Here is a 22,743-nt window from a genome sequence, read left to right on the forward strand (position 1 = left end):
GACATGACTGAAAGGATTCAATAAAACAATAATTGGAGAACTATTTTAATATCTCATTGATTAAACAACAAAGATTAGGAAAGAAGTAAGTAAGTAGCAGGGAGAAAGGAATGAATTGATTCTGGTGGTAGATGAAACTGGAGTTTACAAGCAAGGATAGCTGACGTTTTACCCATCGTTTTCTACCCTCCGTTCCCATAGTTAAGGGCAGTTATAGGCAAACCGATCCAATCCTCAACTCTGGTTAAGCTTCCCCATTTTTTCAAGTTTTCCTCCACTTCTTTTCCATTCCCTTAACTTGGACACCGAAGGGAAGGCAAGGGAGACCAGGGTTAACCAGTCATAGAGAAAGGTGGGGTGATTCAGCCTGCGTGATTGTCCTCTTGCTTCCAGGATCAGCAATTGATTTCTTTACTGTCTAATCCCAGCCCAGGTCTGAGCTCTCCTTCCTCCAGACTGACTCCAATAAACTTTGGGTGTGTTTGGTGGCAGTGGGGGTGAGGATTGGGGTGGTATTTGAACTCTGGGCACAGACCAGGGATGGGAAAAAAAGGCACGAAGGGTGGTGGTGGCTATGGCACCACCTCCCTTCACCAAACCTACTTCTCCTCCCCTAGCGCTCCGCGTATTAGCGGGCGGAGCACAGTTCTGCGCCCTTTGGAGCAGCAATATATAGGGTCGAAGGCTCCAATGCGAAGAGACCTGGAGAAGAGAAAGTTGCGCCGGAGGTCAGAGAGAAGCACAGAAACAGTTTGAGGTCACAGCCCCGAAGGGCGAAAGGGCACCATGAGCAGCAAATATGATGTGATCGTGGTGGGCGGAGGAATCTCAGGTCAGTCGCGCCGGAGATTTTGCCATTTGGATTGTTGCCCCCCCCCCCCCTCCCCCCTTTTGGCTCGGTCTCTGAGGCTGAATCTGTCCTGCTGTAGGGAGTAATGGGCTGAGGAAATGGCTCCGGAGAAAGGGGAGAGGATGAGGGGGTCAGGAATGAAGGATGGCCCTAGGGATTTTTCACACCTGTGAGCGCTCTGCGGAGAGCTGAGCTCCCTATTAAAGATCCATTGTCTAAACAGCAGCTGGAGGAATCTAAAATAAGCTCCTTTTTAACTCTTGGGAACCCAGAATCCGGAGATTTGGTCGCTCGGAGTTCCACTCTCCTCCCCAACTCCTGGGAAAGACTAATTAGGTTATTCAGAGATTAGGGAGTACGAGTGCAAAGTCATCTGGCCAGAGTTTGCGCTCACTTTTTTTGGACCCCTCAGCTAGGAAGGGTAAAGAATAACGCAACTCCGATGCCCTGAAGGCCAGCTAGAACCAGCAAAATCAGCTCTCACCCTGTGCCCCACTCTCCTCCTTGCCAACAAGCCGGTGGCAGTTCCTTCTTGGATTGTGGCTCCAGATTGTAACGGGAGAGGGAGGGAACCAAACCGCATTGCCAGCTCAGTCAGTGACAGCGGTGGAGTGGCGTGGAGAGCCTCGGGCAGTTGGGATGACAGTCCAAACTTTGTATTCCGGCTTGGCTCTTGTTTATAAGTAAAGCTGGTTTGGGGGCGGGAGAGGGAGCAGAGAGACGGGCAGATTCAGAATCCTCACACTAGGGGCAAATCTGTAAGTAATGGCATAAATATGCTGATACACACATAGTATTATCTTCCTCCCGTCTTGATGATCAAATGCATATGAACGCCCCTTGTTACCAGTCCTACATTGCACCCCATCATTGCTCAAACTTTGCCATTTCAGGTTTATCTCAAGCAAGTTTGATTCAAAAGTAAATTATGGGCAAAGGATTAAACTTTTGAATGAGACAGGATAAAATAAGGGCATTGAAAAATCCTAGAATTTTATTAAAGTACTTTTCAATTCAGCAAATCTATTAAATATATGCTATATTTAGAACCCTGTGGAGGGCAGATGCAAAGCTTTCATAAGAGGGTTCCTTGAATAGTCGAATAAATATATCTGCCTTTCATACTTCAATTATGCAATACATATCCAGAGGAAGATCAGTATAAAGTGGGGGAGGGGGAGGAGGAGATACTTTCAGACAGTCAATAAATGAACATTTATTGAGGACTTACTATGTGCAGGGCCCTGTGCTGAGCGCTGCTAGAGTGGGGCACTCAGCTGAAAACATTGAGGGAACATAGGTACATGTTCAAGATACTTTTCAATTCTAAAGATTTGTGGTTAACGAGTATAATAACCATCTCAAGCACTCAGTACTTTCTAAGGGTGTTCCTTCCCTGAATCTCTTTCAGAAGGTGCACATACACACACCCACACACATACACACCCTGTTTCCCCCTTCCCCCCAGTCAACATGAAAGGGATTTTGTTAAAAGGGAAATGGGAGGTTTTCATCCCTAAGAACAGCACACTTCCTAATGTATTTGGCAGAAATCAGTAAGACTCCTCTTTTGATGCCCAGTGGTATGGAAAAGGGACTATTCCACAAAAAGGATCTAAAGAATAGAGAGAATAGGAGGAAGTCCAGGGTGCGGCAGTAGGGATTATCATACTTGTTGATAGTTTGATTGACAAGTGGGGTTAGGAGTTTTTAAGCAGATCCTTAAATGCCAGACAAATTAATTTTAATTTTACTTGGTGGGAAAACAGAATACTTGAGAAAGAAGATTATAGACCCTGAAGTGAAGGCATTGTATTCTAAACTGCCTCCTTTTGGGGATTCCAGCCAAACCTAGGATTCTGGTCCAAATTGGGACAGGAATCACTAAAAACAGGGGTGACATAAGACCTGTGTTGTAAGAACTGGCAGGGTAACAGATTGTAATCTCCAAGAGAAGGCACTGCAATTGAGGAGGATTAGGAATGGCTAAGGCTTGAAGAAAGCCAGGAAGGAGAGCATTTCAGACATGGGGGACACAGTGAAAGACTTAGAATATGGAGCATCATGATGAGGAACAGCAAAGAGGATAGTGCCACTGTGATCAAAGAGGTGGTGAAGAAGAGTAAAGTATAAAACGATTGGAAAAATAGAAATATATCAGGTTTTGGAAGGCTTTAAAAGCCAAACATGATTTGATATGCTATCCTAAGGAGCATCTGGCCTTAGTGGAATAGGGGAGGATGTAGTCAAACTTGCTCTCTAAGATTACTTTGGGAACTGAGTAGTGTCACCAAAGTGATATGCTGGGGGCATAGTGTCTCTTGGGCATCTCTCACTTGTACTGGTTTCTGGACTTACCTTTTTTGGGCCATCTAATCTATTTCAGCTCCAGTCTCATAGCTTGTAGAAGCTAGCACCTTTCCCAGATAAGGATAGGCAGGTAACTCTTTAGTCATAGCCACTGCAACCAATGAAGGAAAGAGCTCTAGCTAAGATAAAGATTTTTTACTCGTAGTCTGCAGAACAAAGGTCTCTATTCCAAAGAATTATCTAATTTAGGGTTAGATATTTCTAAGATCCTCTATGGTTCCTAATGAAAATTAATGAATCCAAAATAGAAGGTATTCTAAGGAGGCAAAGTCATTGTTTTTTACCTTGCTAGGATCAACTCTAACTTTATTCTGCTTATCTATAACCAGAAAAATGTGGTTGTTTTGATGCTTCTTATATTTGCAGTTGGGGTTCTGCCCCTTTCCCTCTCCTACTAAAATTGTAGCAATTCCCAAAATTTTTTGTTCTAACCCTAAATGATTTCTTTATACTATGACCTTATACCAAATGTGTCTTGTTGATCAATATGTCATAATGCTATTAAGTGTCTGAAGAAACAGGATTTAAACTCAGGTCTTCTTGATTCCAGGTCCTACATTCTAGCCTCTGCACCAAACTGCCCATTGATGAATAAATGATGCTTTAAACATGTATCTGCTTTAATGCAACCTAAGATTCCAATAGGGTTTTTTTGCTTGTCATATCGCACTGTTGACTCATCTGAAGTTTGCAGTCCCCTAAAACTGCTAGATCTTTTTTTTTACATGACTTAGTTTCTAATTACATCTCCTCCCAATTTCTTGTGATGCTAATTTGGGGGGTCCTATGTATAATATTTTATATTAATCCCTACTTATTATGTTCCAATTTATTAGATTACATATTCTGTTGATATCATTAGGTAACTTAACAGCCATTTTAAAAGAATATTAACCTCTTTTTCTTTAGTAGAATCTGATAGAAGAAAAGTTGTCTTTAGTTGTAATGCCAAAAGTCTTGACATCTGGAGTAGTTTCACTAAAGTTGGCAGAGAGGAATAGGTATAATAAAACCCTAAATTCCCTTGTCTCCAGAAAGATCTGGGTTACAATTCTAGATGATAGTAGGTGTACAATACTTCATAAACTCTCAGGACTTTGGTGTTCTTATTTGTAAAATGGAGTAATATCTTACAAGGTTATTGTGAGGAAAGCAATTTGTAAACTTTTAAGTAATCTATAAATATTAGTTGTTATTGCATATTTTAGTATTGCCATTGAGAAGGCCAGGAACCCAGCTAAGTAGGGCAAAGATGGTTAATTTTATGGTTGGACTGAATATTTAATTGGTCGCCAAGGATTTAATTTCTAAATCCCAAAAATGAATTACTAAATAAAAATGGAATTTATGGTAGTTTATTTTACAATAGAGGGAAGATATTAAGGAAGATAGAAGGGGGAGGGGGAGGGAGAGAGAGACAGAGAGAGACAGAGAGAGACAGAGAGAGAGAAAGCTCCAACTATCTCTGAGCTAGGTAGAAATTCTAAGGCCTCAGCTAGGGGAAAGGAGTCTCAAGACAATGGGCCTTTCCCAGAGGCTCATGCCTCCAGAAAGGGCAAGGAAGAAAGTCAACATTTAGACTCACCATGTGTCAGTTCAATCAGCAAGATTCTTTATCAGCCATCAACTCCAGCAGGCTCCACTCTGAATGTCTCTTCACTCCAAGCATGTCTCTCTCCTCACTCCAATTGTCTTCACTCCAAGTGACTCCCTTCAAGTCTCTCTCTGTGTGTCTCCATTTCCATTTTTAAAGACCTTTTTCTCTTGTGTCATTTCCCCTAAATTTTTATGTCTACCAATCACAGCCATCGCTCCACTTCAGGACTGCCCACTCTTTCACAAGTGGGTCACAGACCTCCCACTTAGTGTATGAAATGGGTGTTCACACTTTTTGTAGTTAAAATCCAAAATGGGTAGATTTCCATACTTAACTTTAAGTACTGTGCTTTACACTTTGGGGATTAAAATCTAAAAATAGAAAGGGAATTACAATTTAATCTTCACAATCAAGGAAGAGCTAAATACCTTCATTGTTACAATCTGGGGAGAGCCAAATCCACTCTTCACAAGAAAATACCTTTGCTGACCTAGATTGAGTTTGATTTCTGTGCTTCCTCTCTTACCCTCTTATTAGCAAGGGAGAACCTGTAAGTGAATTTTGGAGTTAAAATACTGTGGGACCTCAAATTTCAAGATTCCTTAGTAGGTTGCTAAAAAGAAAAATCTAAACAAATGCTGAGTGGACTAACTTTCAGACTCTATGTCAGAATGAGACTTTTGATAGAGACATGGACCTTTATTATCTAAAAATACATTTTTTAAATTGACTTAAACCTAAAGATATTAGTTGGCTAGAATGACTCTGGCTCTGGATTCCAAAGAGTTTGGCTTGTGGGTAAGGAGCCTCTGTCTTGAGAGGAAACATCCATAACAACCAATATTCAGAAAGTGGACTGATCTTTAAGGATATGTATGTGTTTGACATTTTTCCTCCTTAGAAAAACCATGTAGCAAAATCTCTGGGCTTGAAGGTAAAAGAGCAGTGGCAGAATTCACTCTTCTTTTGAGGAAGAAGTAGAACCTTTATAGATGACTCTATCTGAAGCCTGGCATAGAGAGAAGTTTCCCAACTGTATGTCTAGTTTGATGCCTAACAACAGTCACATGACCAGAGGAACTGTGTCAAGTAATGACCAGTAGAAACCACCAGGTTTATTCATGCCTATGCATCCAGAAGAGACTGTACACCTTAAAAACGGCTTCACCAGAAGACACTTGGTGGCCCTACAAGATCAAAGGCATGAGTTATACTCCCTTGAGTATGCCTCTATATTACCTACATTTGCTTATATAGAGAGCCAAGTAGTACAGTGGATAGAGCCCTGGGTCTAGATTCAGAAAGATCTGAGTTTATACTGTTCCCATTGATGGCATATGTAGTTTCAGGAGAGCTTGACCCAGCTTTATGGAGAAAATAATTTATTATTGCTTTTCTTGCTATTCCATTTTAGTAAATACCTTTGTATCAAACTAATTGTGTATTCTCGCTGACTGGTATAGTGAGAATGTCTTAACCTCTGTCCAGTTGGAAATGTTGTTGCATTTGTGGTTGTGGTTCTTGTTGTTTTCCTGAAAAGTTACAAAATTGACCCAGAGCTTTGACTGATCCAGGGAGCTAATGCTGAAGCTGTCCTTCCATTGATCTCAGCATTCTGGTGTAACCTCCAGCCATATTGACATGGTTTCTTTGTCCCTTTGGCATATGGACCCCAAGCCAGTGAAGTCCATACATTCTGCCTCATTGAAAATGCATGGCAGCCATCATTTACCCAAGCTAAGCACTTTAATATTCCTGTCGAATATCTTTTCTGTGTTATGGCTAATAACCTTCCTTTAGTCAATTGTTGAATGGCCTCTAAGTGCCTCATTTCATTCCAATTTGTAAAATGAACTAACGGATTCCTGGCCCAACCACTTACAACTAGTAAATATAAATATCTCAGTGAGACCTTGAGAGTTATGATTTAAAGGGAATACATGTCTACAGAGTATCTTAAGTCTAGAAAAACCTTGTCTGAGAACACACTCTAAAAATTAGGGGTTGCCTCTACATGCTACATTAACTACAGTGTAGCAGAAAAATTGGGAAACAATCCTGCTTTTTCTTTGGTTAGGAAGAGGAGAAGGAGGTCAGTATGTGTAGGTTTTAAAAAATATAGTTATGGTGAAAGGTTATACTATATGACAGTTGGACGAATTTTAGAGTTTTGTTTAGTTGCACCTTCTTATTTTACAGATAGGAAACCAAGTCTCCAAGAGACTAAGTGACTTGCCTAAAAATAACACAGCTCAACTTCTTCAAGAGACTAAGTGACTTGCCTAAAAATAACACAGTTCAGCCAGTGGTAACAGGAAAGATAAAGCCACCTCAATTGGAAGCACAGGTCTAACTGACTTTCCAACTCAGTCATCTCCATACACTCATATCTGATCTCCAGGATCAAATATAAATTGGTGTTTATGTTTAGGATGTCAAATTATATTTCTTTTTTTCCATTTGAATAAGTTTATTTGGTCAATTTAGAACATTATTCCTTGGTTACAATAATCACATTATTTCCCTCCCTCCCCTCCACCCACTCTTCCCGAAGCCAACATGCAATTTCATTGGATATTACTTGTGTCCTTGATCAAAACCTATTTCCATGTTGTTATTTACACTAGGATGTTCATTTAGAGTCTCTCCCCAGCCATATCCCCTCCACCCACATGTATTCAAGCAGCTGTTTTTCTTTGGTGTTTTCACTCCCACAGTTTTTCCTCTGAGTGTGGATAGTGTTTTCTCATAGATCCCTCTGGGTGGTTCAGGATCACTGCTTTGCCACTAATGGAGAAGTCCATTACATTCGATTGTACCACAGTGTATCCGTCTCTGTGTACAATGTTCTCCTGGTTTTGCTCCTTTCGCTCTGCATCCCTTCCTGGAGGTTGTTCCAGTCTCCATGGAATTCCTCCACTTTATTATTCCTTTTAGCACAATAGTATTCCATCACCAACATATACCACAATTTGTTCAGCCATTCCCCAATTGAAGGGCATCCTCTCATTTCCAATTTTTTGCCACCAAACCCAGCAGTGCTATGGCTGGATCAAAGGCCAGACAGTCGTTTAGCTCCCTTTGGGCATAGTTCCAAATTGCCCTCTAGAATGGTTGGATCAATTCACAGCTCCACCAGCAATGCATTAATGTCCCTACTTTGCCACATCCCCTCCAGCATTCATTAATTTCCTTTGCTGTCATGTTAGCCAATCTTCTAGGTGTGAGGTGATACCTCAGAGTTGTTTTTATTTCAAATTATATTTCTTAAAGCAATAATTGGATGTTAAAAATGATCATATGCCCAGTTTTTATAGTTTCTACTTCCAGAATACTTTTCATTCAAAAGAACAAAACTCAGATCTATTCTTGGTAAGCAAATAGGACATTCAGTTTTGTCATCAACAATTATTTGTCCATTTCTTTATTATGATTATATGCTAAATATTGAGTATTTAGCAAAAGATTGTGCTAAATACTGCAGACGAACTACAGTCAAAGAAGATTTCAAAGAATTAAGAATCTTGCTAAGGAGATAAAACTAACATATGAAATAACAGTGAACAATACAAAACAGCACACAATTAAATGTCAAATTGTTATGGTGTTTAGAGAATGTGGGGAAAAACAGTATGATGTAATTGAAACCACAAAGGATTTGGAAATGGGACTAAATTCAGATTCTGATTTTCCTAATTCTTGGGCACAGGATAATAATTAGCAACTCCTTTAGCCCTGTTTCTGGGTTCTTTATAAAATAAGGGGGTTGGATTAGACCTCCTTTTTCAATTCTATGTTTATGATTTAGGGATATTTACTAGGTAATGTGCTTTGAAGAGTTGGGATCTGAACTGGACCTGAAGAATGAGAAGGATTAGGAAAAGTAAAGAAGAGGTTTGTACCAATCAAACAAATAAACAAGATCCCAGATCTTTAGTGAAGATCTAATATGTTCCAGGTTCTGTGTAAGGCACTTGAAATACCAGTGAAAAAATGAAACAATTCTATTGCAAGTTATTTACATTCTAAAGGGGGCAGACAACAAGTTCTTCTAAAAATATATATGAAAATAATAAAGTGAATAAATATATGTGTGTAGTTAAATACAAAATAATTTTGTTAGAAGAGCATTTGTATTTGTTGATTACAGGAAATATTGTGCAAAAGAAAGAATCTGAACTACACCTAACAAGGAAGAAAGGGACTCTTTGAGGCAAAAGTAAGGCGGGAGTACATTCCAGACAGTGTAAAGATGTAGGGATGAAAGGTAGAGTGTCATGTGTAAAGAGCTTGGCTGGCTCACAGAGTATAGGAAAGTGAATAATGTCCAAAGAAGATGAAAGGATCTATTGTGCATGCTAAACTAAAAAAAAAGAAGAATTTTTATTTGATCCTAGAGATAAGACATTAAAGTATGGAGATGATTTAGTAGGAAAGTCAGACCTGTGCTTGAGGAAAATTACTTTAGCAACAGTATGTGGGATAGATTGGAGTGAGAAAAGATTTGAATCAGGGAGACCAATAAGGAAATGGTGTCAATAGCCTAAATTTGAGGTGACTAGGACCTAAAGTAAGGCAGTTATTGTGTAAGTGGAGGGAAGGGAATGGATGCAAGAGATATTGTGAAGTTACAAATGACGAAGTTTAGCAACTGATTGGAAACATGGGGTGAGAAGAATAATGTTGTGGTCATGATGCTGTGAGAATTTATTTTCCATATACTGTATTAATTCCTGGATGTTAGGGAAGATTATTGTGTATCCCTGTGTTTGAGATCTGGGTCAGAGATACCATCGAGTCTTTTTTTTCTTTGTATTTTCTTTATCCTTGGGATTCCCAAGGAATATTTTCTTCTTTTTTTTTAAAGCAGAATTTGGTTAATAAATGAAGGGGAAAGAGGTTTGTTTTTTGTTTTTGTTTTCCAACATATGTGCAAAACTTCATCTGTCAGCTTTGTGAAGGGCTGAAGGACTGATGGACCACCTCTTAATTAGCTATCACCAGTTAAAAATGTCTTGGAATGGTCAAGGAAGAACCTAAATAATTAGCTCCTAAATATCAGTCTTCCCTTGGTATCAAGAGAGCCATCAAGATCAATATCACTTTATTGGTTATGATGTTGGCCTAACTAATAAGCCTCATATAATCAATAAACTCATATTTTTATCCCCAAATCAGTCTTTTGAAATAATTTTAATTGTAACAATTCTTTTAACTTGGCGCATTTCAGGAACACATGGACAGGAGTTGCCCAGCACGAGAAGGCATGGATGACTTGCAGTTTGTACTTTTAGCCATGTTTCTTATATTGAGGAAGCCAAGGATTCATCAAAGTATCTAACTATTTGTACGAAATGGAAGGAATGGGAATAGTCAGAGTAGAGTTTGTAAAAGATTATAGTGAGATGCAAATTATGGAGGGCCTTAAAATCCAACCAAAGGAAATTGAATTTTATATGGTAGAAAATAAGGGGTCTAAAGATTCTTGAGCATAAGAAAAGTGGTGTTTGGGAGAACAAGCCAATGGTGATCTGGTGAAGCTTTAGAATAATGATTTTAAATACATACAACAAAATACTTAGGATTATAAAGAAAATTAATTATACTCAATGTGGTTATCATAATTGTAAGCTAATGCCAAATACTAAATGGTATTAATACTTTAAAAAAACCAAGTTCATGGAATCTAGGTTAAGAATCTCTAGAGCAAGATAATTACATTTAGAAAGCTATAGTAGTTATCAACTAGTGAGCATCTGGGAAAAAATAAGTGGAAGAGGAGAGGAGGTATTATGGCAGGAGAATATTATAGATCATAGAGTGATAAAGAGAAATCAGATAATGAATCTGAAACACTATCATCTAAAATAATCAGGCAATAAATACTAAAATGGTCATGGAGGCAACCTACAAGAGTGATAGGAAACTTCACTTATCTAGACATCTGCTAGAATGCTTTCTGTATACATAAAAAGGATAGTTAAGAAATAATTTACTTGCTCTTATTGTTTTGTCCTTCAGAATGAGGGAGAAGCCAGGAGAATTCCTTTTCTGGATGGGCCACAAAGAACTAGTTTACAAAGTACTGCTCAAAGTGATTGTGATATCTTGGAGTTTCAAAGAGATTTGGCAGTTCAACTGAATAAATATTTATTAGATAATGTGTAATATAAGATATCTTATTATCTAATAAAAGATAAGAAAAACAACAGCCTTATTCATGGATTTCATAGATTTGGGAAGATTAAATTTCAAAAAGTTCAGTGAAAAGTTAAGTAAAATTTTATATTCCATGGTTTTACAGATGAAGTTTCATTAAGAGGAACTGGATATTCTTTCGTAAAAAATAATAATACATTTTACTGATATTTGTTTTTTAATACAAACCCTTACCTTTCATCATGGAATCAATACTGTGTATTTGCTCCAAGGAAGAAGAATGGTTAGGGTCAGTCAATGGGGGGTCAAGTGACTTGCCCAGGGTCACACAGCTGGGAAGTGTCTGAGGTCAGATTTGAACCTCGGACCTTGCATCTCTAGTCCTGGTTCTTAATCCACTGAGCTACCCAGCTGATATGTTTAATTTTTACAACACTGTAACATTACATGCATCCCAGTGGAAGCAAAGTTGAAAAATGGATGACTGAAAAAATGGAGGTACCTTCAACAGTAGTACAGAAATTAATAGGAGGAAAGAGTGTCAGGAGGAAATATAATCAGTTCTGTTTCAGATGTACTGACTTTGAGATGCCTATAGGACTTCTGGGTGAATATGTCAAGCAAGAAGCTGGCAATACAGGAGTAGAGATCAAAGGATATATAGATTCTAAAGCTATCTGCAAAGAATTGATAGTTGAATCAGTAACAACTGATGAGATAATAAAAAAGAGAAAATAAAGAAAGAGAAAATCTTGACAAGAGTGAGGAAAAAAGAGCCCCAGACACAGGCTTGGAGAAGAGTATTTTTAGGGGAAAGAGACCTGTGAAATATGGGGATGAATCTGAAAAGGAGACCGAGAATGATCAATTTACAGACAGGAGAACCGGAATATAGAAGTGTTAAAACAAACAAACAAAGGAAGAGAATCTCCAGAAGGCAGCGGTGGTCACCAGGGACAGATGCTGCAGAGAGGTCAACAAGAATATAAGTACTGATAAAAGATATTGGAAAGATAAATTTCAGTTGAATGGAGGGCATGGAAAGCCAGACTGTAAAGTGTTGAGAAATGAGTAGGAGGTGAGGATGCAGAAGTAATTAGTGTAGACAGGTCTTTTTAGAAGTTTGGCTCTGATAAGGGACTATAATTTGAGGAAATAATGAAATTTTTTAAACAATTATGAATGAAGGAACTCTAGGCATATTATTGAATAGCAGAGAAAAAAGCCAGTAGGTAAGGAAAAGTTGAAAATTAGGGAGTGATAAAGGGGCAAGCTCTGAGAAGAAATGGCAGGAATAGGCAATAAAGGATTTAACTTTAGCAAGAAGAGCCTCCTTTTCCCTTGACATGGGAGTAAAGGAAGAAGGAGGAGAATGGTAAAATATCCCTACTGGCCAGTTTAGATTTTTTAATCTTATAAAACCAAAACCCCAATATATAAACCCAAATAAACAAGTGAAAAATTATATGCTTTCATCTGCATTTCTACTCCAACTGTTCTTTCTCTGGAGGTGGATAGTATTCTTTGTCATGTGCCTCTCAGAATTATTGCTGAGAATAGCTAATGTTTTCACAGTTGGTCATTTCACAGTATTGCTTTACTGCTTGCAGTGTTTTTCTGGTTCTACTTATTTCACATCTGCATGAAAGTCTTTCCAGCTCTTTCTAAACCATCCTGTTCATCATTCCTTATAGCACAATATCATTCCAACATCATCATATACCACCATTTGTTCAGCCGTTCCCCAATTGATGGGCATCCCTTCCATTTCCAGTTCTTTGCCACCACAAAAGGAGCAGCTATAAATATTTTTGTACACTTGCCTATATGTTTGAAAGATGTATATAGAAGATGAAAATGAGGAGAGTTAATTGCTGATGAACAAGAAAGAATTCCTTAAATGAGTCGTCAGAGTAGATAAAGCTCATTAAGGACAAGAAAAGGAGCTTAAAACTATTTGGGGGAAGGAGAATGATAAGACTGAAGCAGCTAGGTGGCATAGTGCCATGGAGTCAGGAGGACCTGGGTTTCAATCTGGCCTCAGATCCTTCAGAGCTACGTGATCCTTGCCCTTCTGTCCTAGAGTTGTTACTAAGACAGAAGACTCCTGGTAAGGGCTGAAGAAGTGATAATAATGGATAATGGGGAGGAAGCAGAATTACTCAAATCTTATTTGTCTTCTTTTACATATCCACAAGAATTATTCTTAGAAAAACTTCAGTTATTTTGAAACTTTAAGGATTTCTAATTTTATCAGTGGGGTAGGGCCTCCACCAATGTAGATCACAGTCCCTCTGCAGCTTAGTGAATTTGCTTAAGGGCAGAATCCTTGAGAGGTCATCAAGACACAGCTTCTTTTCCATTACTAAATACACTGGGAAAAGGCCACGGATGAAGCAAAAAAATGATGGCAAGAGGGAGAAAAGTGAAAGAATTATCCCTACAGTAATTCTTATTAAATAGTGATTGGAATTTAGTTTAAAACCAAGTCAAACTCTTGACAATTCTGTTATTTGTATATTATCTTGGCTTTGTCTGTTCTGGCCTGTAGCCATCCTGTATTTCTCAGATAATTGCAATTTTAGCCATTGCTTTTTGGAATTAAATTGGTTTGGGTTAGTTCATGGACTGGTTGAGGTCCATGAATGAAATAGTCTTGAAGTTCAAGATGAAGGGAATTATGCAGCAGGAAAAGTAATATAGTAGAGAGCCTAAGGAAGAAGACTGAAGAGAAGGGGTGGCCCTAGAAGTGTAATGCTGGACATAATTGCTTAATATTTTATAGGATTGAACATGCAACCAGCATAAGGGTTGTGGAGAAGATGGGGAAGAGACCCATCCCGAAATCTTCTCAGAGTTCTCCTCATCGGTGTTCCACAGGCTTTTTTTCCCTCACCTTACCATCCCTTCCTGACTAGTTCCATGAAGTTAGCCTCCTTACTGAAGAAAGTCAACCACAGAAAGTAGAGTTCAGAAGGGCACCACCACCAGGAAAAGAGGAGAATAGATCTACCTCCAGTGGTCTCCTAGAGTCTCCCGACAGCCATGTCTGAACTGGCTACTCCCAACTGCTGAAGGAGATAGGTATGATCCAGTCCTAAAGAACAGGCAGCAAAGAAGCATAGGTAAGGACCATGACAGTACTGGGCCTCTAGAAATATGGAGGATAAGAATGCATTTCTAATATTTTTAAATAAAATGTTATAAATAAATAAAATATTTAATTTAAAAATAAAAATATTTAAAAATCATTAAGGGTACTTAATTACTGTGTTAAGCATAGGGATACAACTAAAAAAGTCAGTTTCAAGCTTAAATTCTTTTAGAAGGAGGCAATAAATATAGGAAATAGTGGTCAGAGAAGCATTTTTAGTTTGGAGACTAATAAGTACTGTGATGGGAGCCATAGAGAATAGAACAACACTCTCTTTCCAGAAGTAATGACAACATTCACTGATTCTAGTTCCAAAATTGCCAGTCTAGTGGGGTAAATTCCTCAGAGCATGATTTTGGCCTGGCTGGCAAGGCAACTGATGTAAAGATGGGCAGAGAGTGAAGTCAGGCATAGCTGGATCTAGTCTGAAATAATAGGTCTTGGGAAGCACTCAACAATGCCATCAACAGGGCTCCAAGGCTAGCTCAAAAGATGAAAGGATTAAGATCTCAAGACTTGATTTCTGGCATAAGTGACTGGGCAGCTGGTGTGAAGATGTCTTGGGAATAGGAATAAACAGCAGAGTGACAAATCTTTATACAAAAGCTAACTTAGAAGTGAATGGACTTTGGAAGAACGTGGTCCTCTCTGTGAACAATTACTTTACTGACCAAGGAAATTGACTCCAAGTACCCTGAAGTTAAGATATTATAGCAATGTTCCAGGCTTCCAAGAAGGTGTATTAGAACAGTGCTTAAGGAATCATTTGGAAAAGCAATCAAAGTGTTTTTGAAAATATTGAAAATAAAAATTTGAAAACTGAAAAATGATTATGAAGTATGAATGATATGAAATAAAATTATGGAAACACTTTAAAAAGGACATAAGTTATCATTGTTATAAAAAATCAACTCCATAGAGCTAGCAAAAAGTAGGATAAAATGCAGAGATAGTTTTGAAAACCGATATATTTTATGAAATAATGTGAATTATGTTTAAAAAAATGCAGATACAGGAAGAAAATATGTGAATGAAGTCAAGTAAAAATAATTTGAAAGAACAAATGAGCACTCTATAAAAAACTCAATCTTAAGGCAGAATATGACCCTGGCTAATGTCAAGATACATTTATAAGGAATATTAATGAGGAAATAAGGAAACTAAATTGTTTTAAAGCATTATAAATAATGAGAAGCCAATTTATAAAGCATGTGTACCAAATAACACAGCTTCTACATTTTTATTTTTTATTTATTTTTATTTTTTAAAATACCCTTACCTTCTGTCTTAGAACCAATATTGGTTCTAAGGCAGAAGAGAAGTAAGTGCTAGGCAATGGAGTGTAAAGTGACTTGCCCAGGGTCACACAGTTAGGAAGTGTCTGAGACCAGTGCCTCCCATCTCTGGGCCTGACTTTCAATCCACTGAGCCACCTAGCTACCCCCAGATTCTATATTTTTAAAAGAAATTTTTTGGGGAAAGGGAAAGGGGAGATGGAGGGAAGAAAAGGGGGAAAAAAAGAATGAGAGATTTGGGGGCATAACTAATGTGAAAATGTGTTTCTCCTGGATAGGCATACTTCTTATAATTTATTATGCATTTATAACAAAGCATATGTATTATATTATTTTGTTACATATTTCATAGATAAAATAAAGCTAAATGGTAACTCAAAACTTAAATGGAGGCAAATTAGAAAACAATTGTTGATAATTATATGATGATAGGAGACTTTAATATTTGTCTATCAAATATGAATCTGGATCTGAACAGAAATCTTGCAAAGCCAGAACAAATTGATGTTTTGTGGTTTTTGGTGGGAATATTAAATAATACATACTTTTCTTACTATCATGACATTTGTACATACATAAAAAAGATCATATGCTAAGATGTGAAGAAATTATTTAAAAATATAAAAGAAAGGTATGATGAAAATTCCCTTTATAAGTTACAAAATAGTCATTAGTAAAGGAAATGTGATGAAAAGATTCAGAACTAAATGGAGTATAAGTAAATCCTATAGGTCAAAGAGAAGACCATAGAAATGATAAATAATTACATTAAAAACTAAGAGTAGGGGGCAGCTGGGTAGCTCAGTGGATTGAGAGCCAGGCCTAGAGATGGGAGGTCCTGGGTTCAAATTTGACCTCAGACACTTCCCAGCTGTGTGACCCAGGGCAAGTCACTTGACCCCCATTGCCTAGCCCTTACCACTCTTCTGCTTTGGAGCCAATACACAGTATTGACTCCAAGACGGAAGGTAAGGGTTTAAAAAAACAAACAAACAAAAAAAAAAAACTAAGAGTACTCTATCTATAAACATATTAAGCACATACTGAATGCAAGGCACTGTGCTAAGCATTTGGTTACAAAAAGGGGCAAAAGAAAATCTCTGTACTCAAGGAACTTGGAATCTAATAGAGGAGACAACATGTAAACAAATTCATACAAAGCAAACTCCATGATGTTTAATGAGACAAGATGCCAAAATGTATTGAGTGCAACATAAACAAACTTCAGAGAAAAATAGATTTCTTTTAAGGCTTGAATTTACTAAATAGGAAAGGAACATAAACTGATGATACAATTAAAATAAATAGGAAATCCAGAAATCAGCAACCCTAAAACAATAAAAAAAGAAGAAATTAGAGGAGAAATGGAGTCAGAATTTTTTTCAAACCTATAAAACTCAACATTGGTGATTTGAAGTGACTAATTATATTGATAAACAACTAGCTAAACTGATAGAGGAAATGAGGGAGAAGAATCAAATTACTAAAATGTAAATAATGAACAAGGTAAATTTACAATAAATGGAGAGGAAATGAGAAGAATCATCAGCTTAAAGGTAGATAAAGAATCTACATAATTATGTCAGCAAAACTGAGAATTCAAGGGAATCTGATGACTATTAAAACATAAAACACTTTAACTATTTAAAATAAGCAGTATTCATCTTTTTTTTTTCAGTCAGCAGGATTAAGTGGACTTTGACTAGGGTCAGATTTGAACTCAGGAAGATGAGTCTTTCTGACCCCAGGTCTGGCACTCTTTCCAGGATGCCACCAAGTTGCTCCGAAACAAGTAGTACCCATCCTAAACAACACAATTTGGGAAAAATAAACCAAGCTAGACATAAATGAATTGCCAAGAATACCCATCCTTAAACAGATGTGTTTTTTTTTTTACAAGTGAATTAATTGAACATTTGAAGAGACCAATTGGAACTTATCTATGAAAATTCTTTTCAGAAATATAGGAGGAAATCTGCCAAACTACTTTTTTAAGACAATTATGTTTCTGCAACTCAAAATAGAGAGAAACAAAACAAATAGAGCTATAGCCCATGCTCACTAATAAATATTGAGGTAAACATGTTAAGTAAAATCCTTGCAAAACAACTCCAACAGTATATCTTGAAAATAATTTGCTATTCCAAGTTGCATATATGTACATCATTTAACATTAGGAATATAATTTACATTTTTAGTCATCTAAACATTTAAAAATACACAAGTTATTTAAATAGTTGCAGAAAAATTTAGACAAAATATAATACTCATTTATATTAAACATCTTTAAAAGTATAGGCAGAGAAGGTATCTTCTTTAATATGTGGTATCATATGATGTCCTTCTAGAATTGCTAACTATATCAGTAAGAAAAAAATTAAAGCTGTAAATATTACCAATGAGTAAACAAAATATTCCTGATTCCTGATGATAGTATATTGATAATTCATTAAATCAGACCCAAAATCATCAAATAAAATAATTTAGCAATTAACAGTAATAATTCCTAATTAAAAACTAAATTAACAATTAGTAACTTCAGTAAAATAAAAGATTACAAATTCCTTAAAATTTTCAGTATTTGCATAAAAGAATAGCAAAAAAACAGGAAGAAATGATAAGTAAAATTCCATTTGAAAAAATAAAAAATTCATCAAATATCTTATAGTTAGCCTACTAACAAATATACAATATATATAAATATAGTGGCATAGCACATTTTTATGGAAAGGAAGACAAATAATTAGATGGTTATTCATACTACTTATGACTGTACTAACTTATTAAAAATTATATTATCCAAAGTAATTTACAGATTTAGTGCTATATCAATCAAATGAACAGGGATGAATTTGGAAAAGCAATAGCAAAATTCATTTGGAATACCATAAGTTCTTTAATAGCAACAAAAATAATGGGGAAAAAAACATAATGAGGGCTTTAACAATCCCCAAACTATGTTATCAAACAATAGTTATCAAAGCTATTTGGTACCAGTTAAAAAAAGCAGATTAGTTTAACAAATTAGATAAGAAAGAAGCAAAAGAATCCAAAATGATAGTATAATGTTTGATAAACCCAAGAACATAAATTATTAGATGAAGAACTCCATTTTTATCTACTTTATTTTTTATTTTTTTTTATTTTCTTGCCTTAGAATCAATACTGTGTATGGGTCCCAAGGCTAAGAGTGGTAAGGGCTAGACAATAAGGGTTAAGTGACTTGCCCAGAGTGACACAGCTAGAAAGCATCTGAGGCCAAATTTGGATCTGGAACCTCCCATTTTGTTTCTATGCCTGACTCTCAATCCACTGAGTCACACAGCTGCCCCTAAGAACTCCATTTTTAAAAGAAGTTAGGTTTGGATGAAAGCTTTCTACCATGTATCAGAATATACTTAAAATAATCCTTTAAAAATTAAAAGAGATTTTTTTTTTGCAGCCACTGCTAGAGAAAGAAAAATAAATCAAGGATAGTGAAGATTACAAAAGACAAAATAGTCCGTTTTTATTACCTGCAATTAAACCTTATACACAAATAAAAGAGAAAAAAATATCCAAGATATATAGAGTGTTGACATAAATATATAACACTAAGAACCATTCCCTAATGGATAAGTGGCCAAAGGTTACAGTTTCCAAAATAAGAATTACAAAATATAAATCATGATTTGAAAACATCCATTGGGGGAAAAAAAAACATCATTAAGGGGTAGTGGGAAAACCCTCACACTAATACAGTATTTATGGAATTGTGAGTTGGTTAAGTCATTGTAGATATCAATTTAAAATTAGTCAAGAAAAATGGTTAAACTATGCATTCTTTTTTGTTCCACCTTGATCCAATGGGAAGTCAAAGATAGGAATAAAGGTCAATATGTACCAAAATATTCATCATCCCACTTGTGAGAGCAGAAAGAAAGGAAAAGAGAATGAGACAGAAAGAGAGAGAAATGCAGAGAGAGGGAGGCAGAAGAAGAGAAGGAGGCAGGGAGGAAGAACCTGAAAGAAGTTGGATGCCCATTATTTGGAAAATGGCTGAAAATTTTGTTTTTTGAATGTAAAGGGCTATTTTAATACATTATTAACAAATAAATCCAGAGAAAAATGAGATTTATATGAATTCTGCAAAGTGAAATAAGCAGAAGCAAGAATAACAGCATATCCAATTACCTCGACTACATAAATGAAAAGACCACTAAAAGGAAACCAAATTACAGGTATTTTGGAAAAGGAAAAATCATGAATATCATTAGTTGTTCAATATTTTAAAAATTCAAAGAAAGAGGAAAGAGACAAATATTTACAAATATATATATATATAGCAGCTCATAGAGGAAACAGCTGGAAACTAAGGGAATATCTATCATTTGGAGAATGATTAAACAAATTATGGTTCATGAATGTAATATAATATTATGGTGCCTAAAGAAATAATGAAAGGAAAGATTTCAGAGAAACTGGAGAAGAGTTCAAAGAATTGAACCAGAGTTAAATGAGCAGAAATGTACAGAATTTAGATGATGCTACCAATACTGTAAAGAAAAAGAACTTGGAAACTTATACGGTCTAATTAATTTGATAACCAATCACAGTTCTAGAGGACTGACGATTAACCATGGCAGTGGTGAGATATTCAAGCACCATACTCTTACGTCATACATTTCGAGACAGGACTAATGTGCAGATTTGCTTTTTTTGACAATATATATTTGTTACAAGAATTTTCCTTTATTCTTTTCAATTAAACATGAAAAAATAATAGCAAGATGACAACTTAATACAATACTTTTCTGTTTGAGCTCTACTGAATTTTATGTTTAGGTCATTTCATGTGGAAGTCCCTTTACCCATATGGGTCTCTTTCCTCCTCTCTCTGTTGAGAGTGTTGGATGAGATGATCTTAAAGGTCAATTTCAGCCTTAAAACCCCAAGATTATAAGAAAATTGAAGTGATTTTACAGTCAGACATCTAACAGCTGATTTGAAGACTATTTAGATCAGGCGCCTAGCTAAGATGAACCTTTGACCACCGCCACTGTGACTACTGTGACTGCTGATCAAACAGCTGTTTTGTATTGTAGGTTACTTCTGTAGCTCATATGTAAAGCTTGTTGTGTGTTTGATTTGCCTTAGGGATATGGAAGGAAATATTGATTGCTTAATCAAGATAATCTTTTTATGTAATGCCAATTAACTGAAATCAAAGACCTACTATTATGTTCAAAGGTACGACCTTAATATGAGTAACCACAAAGGAGAAGTTTTAGGACCCAAACGAGCCCTGCTTTTTAAATGAAGTATAGCCTAACCTGTGTGACAATTGTTTCTGTGTAGAAGCAAAGCAAACAAGACTGTCATAATGTGTTTAGGAGAAAAGTAAACCAACTGTTCAAACTTTCTTCCTTTCAAAACAAATTGAAATAGATGAAATTCAAATAACTTGCTAAAGTGTATTTGGACTTTTAGTCCAGTTGTGTTTCCTTCATGATGAATATTATTCAAGATTTATGCTTTTTGTAGGATGTTGGGTTAAGACTAATATTTCCTTTTCATTAAAAAGTCCCAGAAATGTACCGTATTTGTCTGAAAATAGGCAATATCACATCTAGACTGCATTACTAAAATGAGAATTCTTTGAAAAGAAAAAAGATATTATGTATGCAATAAATTTAATTATATAAAATTACTATTAATATAATTATTATAAAAAGTATTTTTGCATTTCAATTCAGAGGAATTAATTTTATTAATTTTCTTTACCACTACTCTCTTTTCAATGGATACAAAGATAGGAGGAAGAGGCTGATAAAAATGGATAAAACTAAGAGTGCAATAACAGTCAGGTTTTATATAGCCACAGATTTAGCTGAGACAGCTAGGTGGCTCAGTGGGTAAGAATACTGCAGCTGGAGTTGGGAAGACCTGATTTCACATCTGGACTCAAAACATTAACAATCTGTGTGATCTTGGAAAAGTCACTTAATTTCTGTACATGTCTATTTCCCCATTTGCAAAACGAGGACAAAGAACCTACCTCCAATGTTTGTCATGAGCATTAAATGGACAGTAGTATAAAGGGATGTATGAGATATTCAGAGAAGACCTTCTGGTGTGAGGGTTTGCTATGCCCTTTCCAAGGATGCTTTCTCCTTTAGTGTCCTCCTGCCACCCAGTTCCTACTTAAGACCCCCAAAAACTGTAGCATGCACAGTAGCCACACTTTGTTAAATCATCTCAGCAGGCAGGTTAAATCAGGTTAACTAACAGGCATGATGAGTTAGGTGGGGTGTCTACCACAGGCATGTGAAGACTTCCCCAATGCAAGGAATGGATGAGAACAATTTGTTTCAAGAGCCATGAAGGAAGTAGAAGTGGACACAGTGGGGGCACTTAAGAGCTTAATTATACATTGAAGAAGCCAAGGTCCCCACTGCAAGCCATGCTATCACCAGTCATCAGGTTGGACATGACTAAGAATGACCAAACAACAACAGTGAAATATTTATTATTCCTATTTTAAAATTAAGGAAACTGAGTAAAGATTCTTTATTTACAGATGAGGCAACTGAGGCAAACAGGGTGACGTGTACAGAGTTACACAGCTAGTAATTGTGTGAATCTGGATTTGAACTCAGGAAGATGAGTCTTTCTGACTCCAGGCCTTGTCCTCTGTCCATTGTGCCACCTCACTGCCCCCCAAATATTTCACTACATATTATGAAATTAAATAATGCATGTGTTGGACAAAGGCAAAAGAACTGGGTTTGAATTCCAAATCTTGTACCTATTACCCATGGAACTCTGGATAAGTCACTTGACTTTCAAGTCTCATTTTTTCAACCATGAAATGAGGATGAAAGGTAAAATTAAATAAATGAATGCCTGAGATGAGAAAATTGCAACTTAGGACCTCTGTCTATTCTAATTTTGTCATCTAAAAAGCTTTGAAAACTTCAAGTACTACATAAATACTAGTTATTGATAATAAGTAACTAGGACTTGTTCAGAATAAATAGCACATTTGCCTAGAATCTGCAAAGTTTGCGAAAACACTGTGCCCTCTTACCTAGTTTAAGCAAGAAAATTCCCTCCCCTCCTGTCCCCCAACCAATAAATTTTATTTATAAATCTGCTTATGAACCTTTTTCTTCAAAAGTAGTACAAAGGCAAATTAAAGTATAGCCTAGGTTAAATTATCATGAATTCCAATTTTATGCTTTTTGAAAGATTTTGTAAGGATTATTTGGTGGTCCTTAGAAGGCTGTCTGCTATAAATGACAATGTTCTAAAGTTGTCTATAATTTTGACAGAACTG

General features: G+C 36.4%; 1 protein-coding gene across 1 annotated transcript in view; it reads left to right on the top strand.

The window, feature by feature from the left end:
- The first annotated feature begins 472 nt into the window (after positions 1-472).
- LOC100027805 (amine oxidase [flavin-containing] B) overlaps positions 473-22,743 on the top strand; it is a 117,732-nt gene continuing 95,461 nt past the window's right edge. Inside the window, exon 1 of the mRNA XM_001377961.5 lies at positions 473-832. Coding sequence (XP_001377998.3) covers positions 787-832 — 46 coding nt within the window. The 5' untranslated portion in view covers positions 473-786. The remainder of the gene's footprint in view (positions 833-22,743) is intronic.

The sequence above is a fragment of the Monodelphis domestica genome, chromosome 4 (genome assembly GCF_027887165.1).
Source record: "Monodelphis domestica isolate mMonDom1 chromosome 4, mMonDom1.pri, whole genome shotgun sequence".
NCBI classification, from domain to species: domain Eukaryota; kingdom Metazoa; phylum Chordata; class Mammalia; order Didelphimorphia; family Didelphidae; genus Monodelphis; species Monodelphis domestica.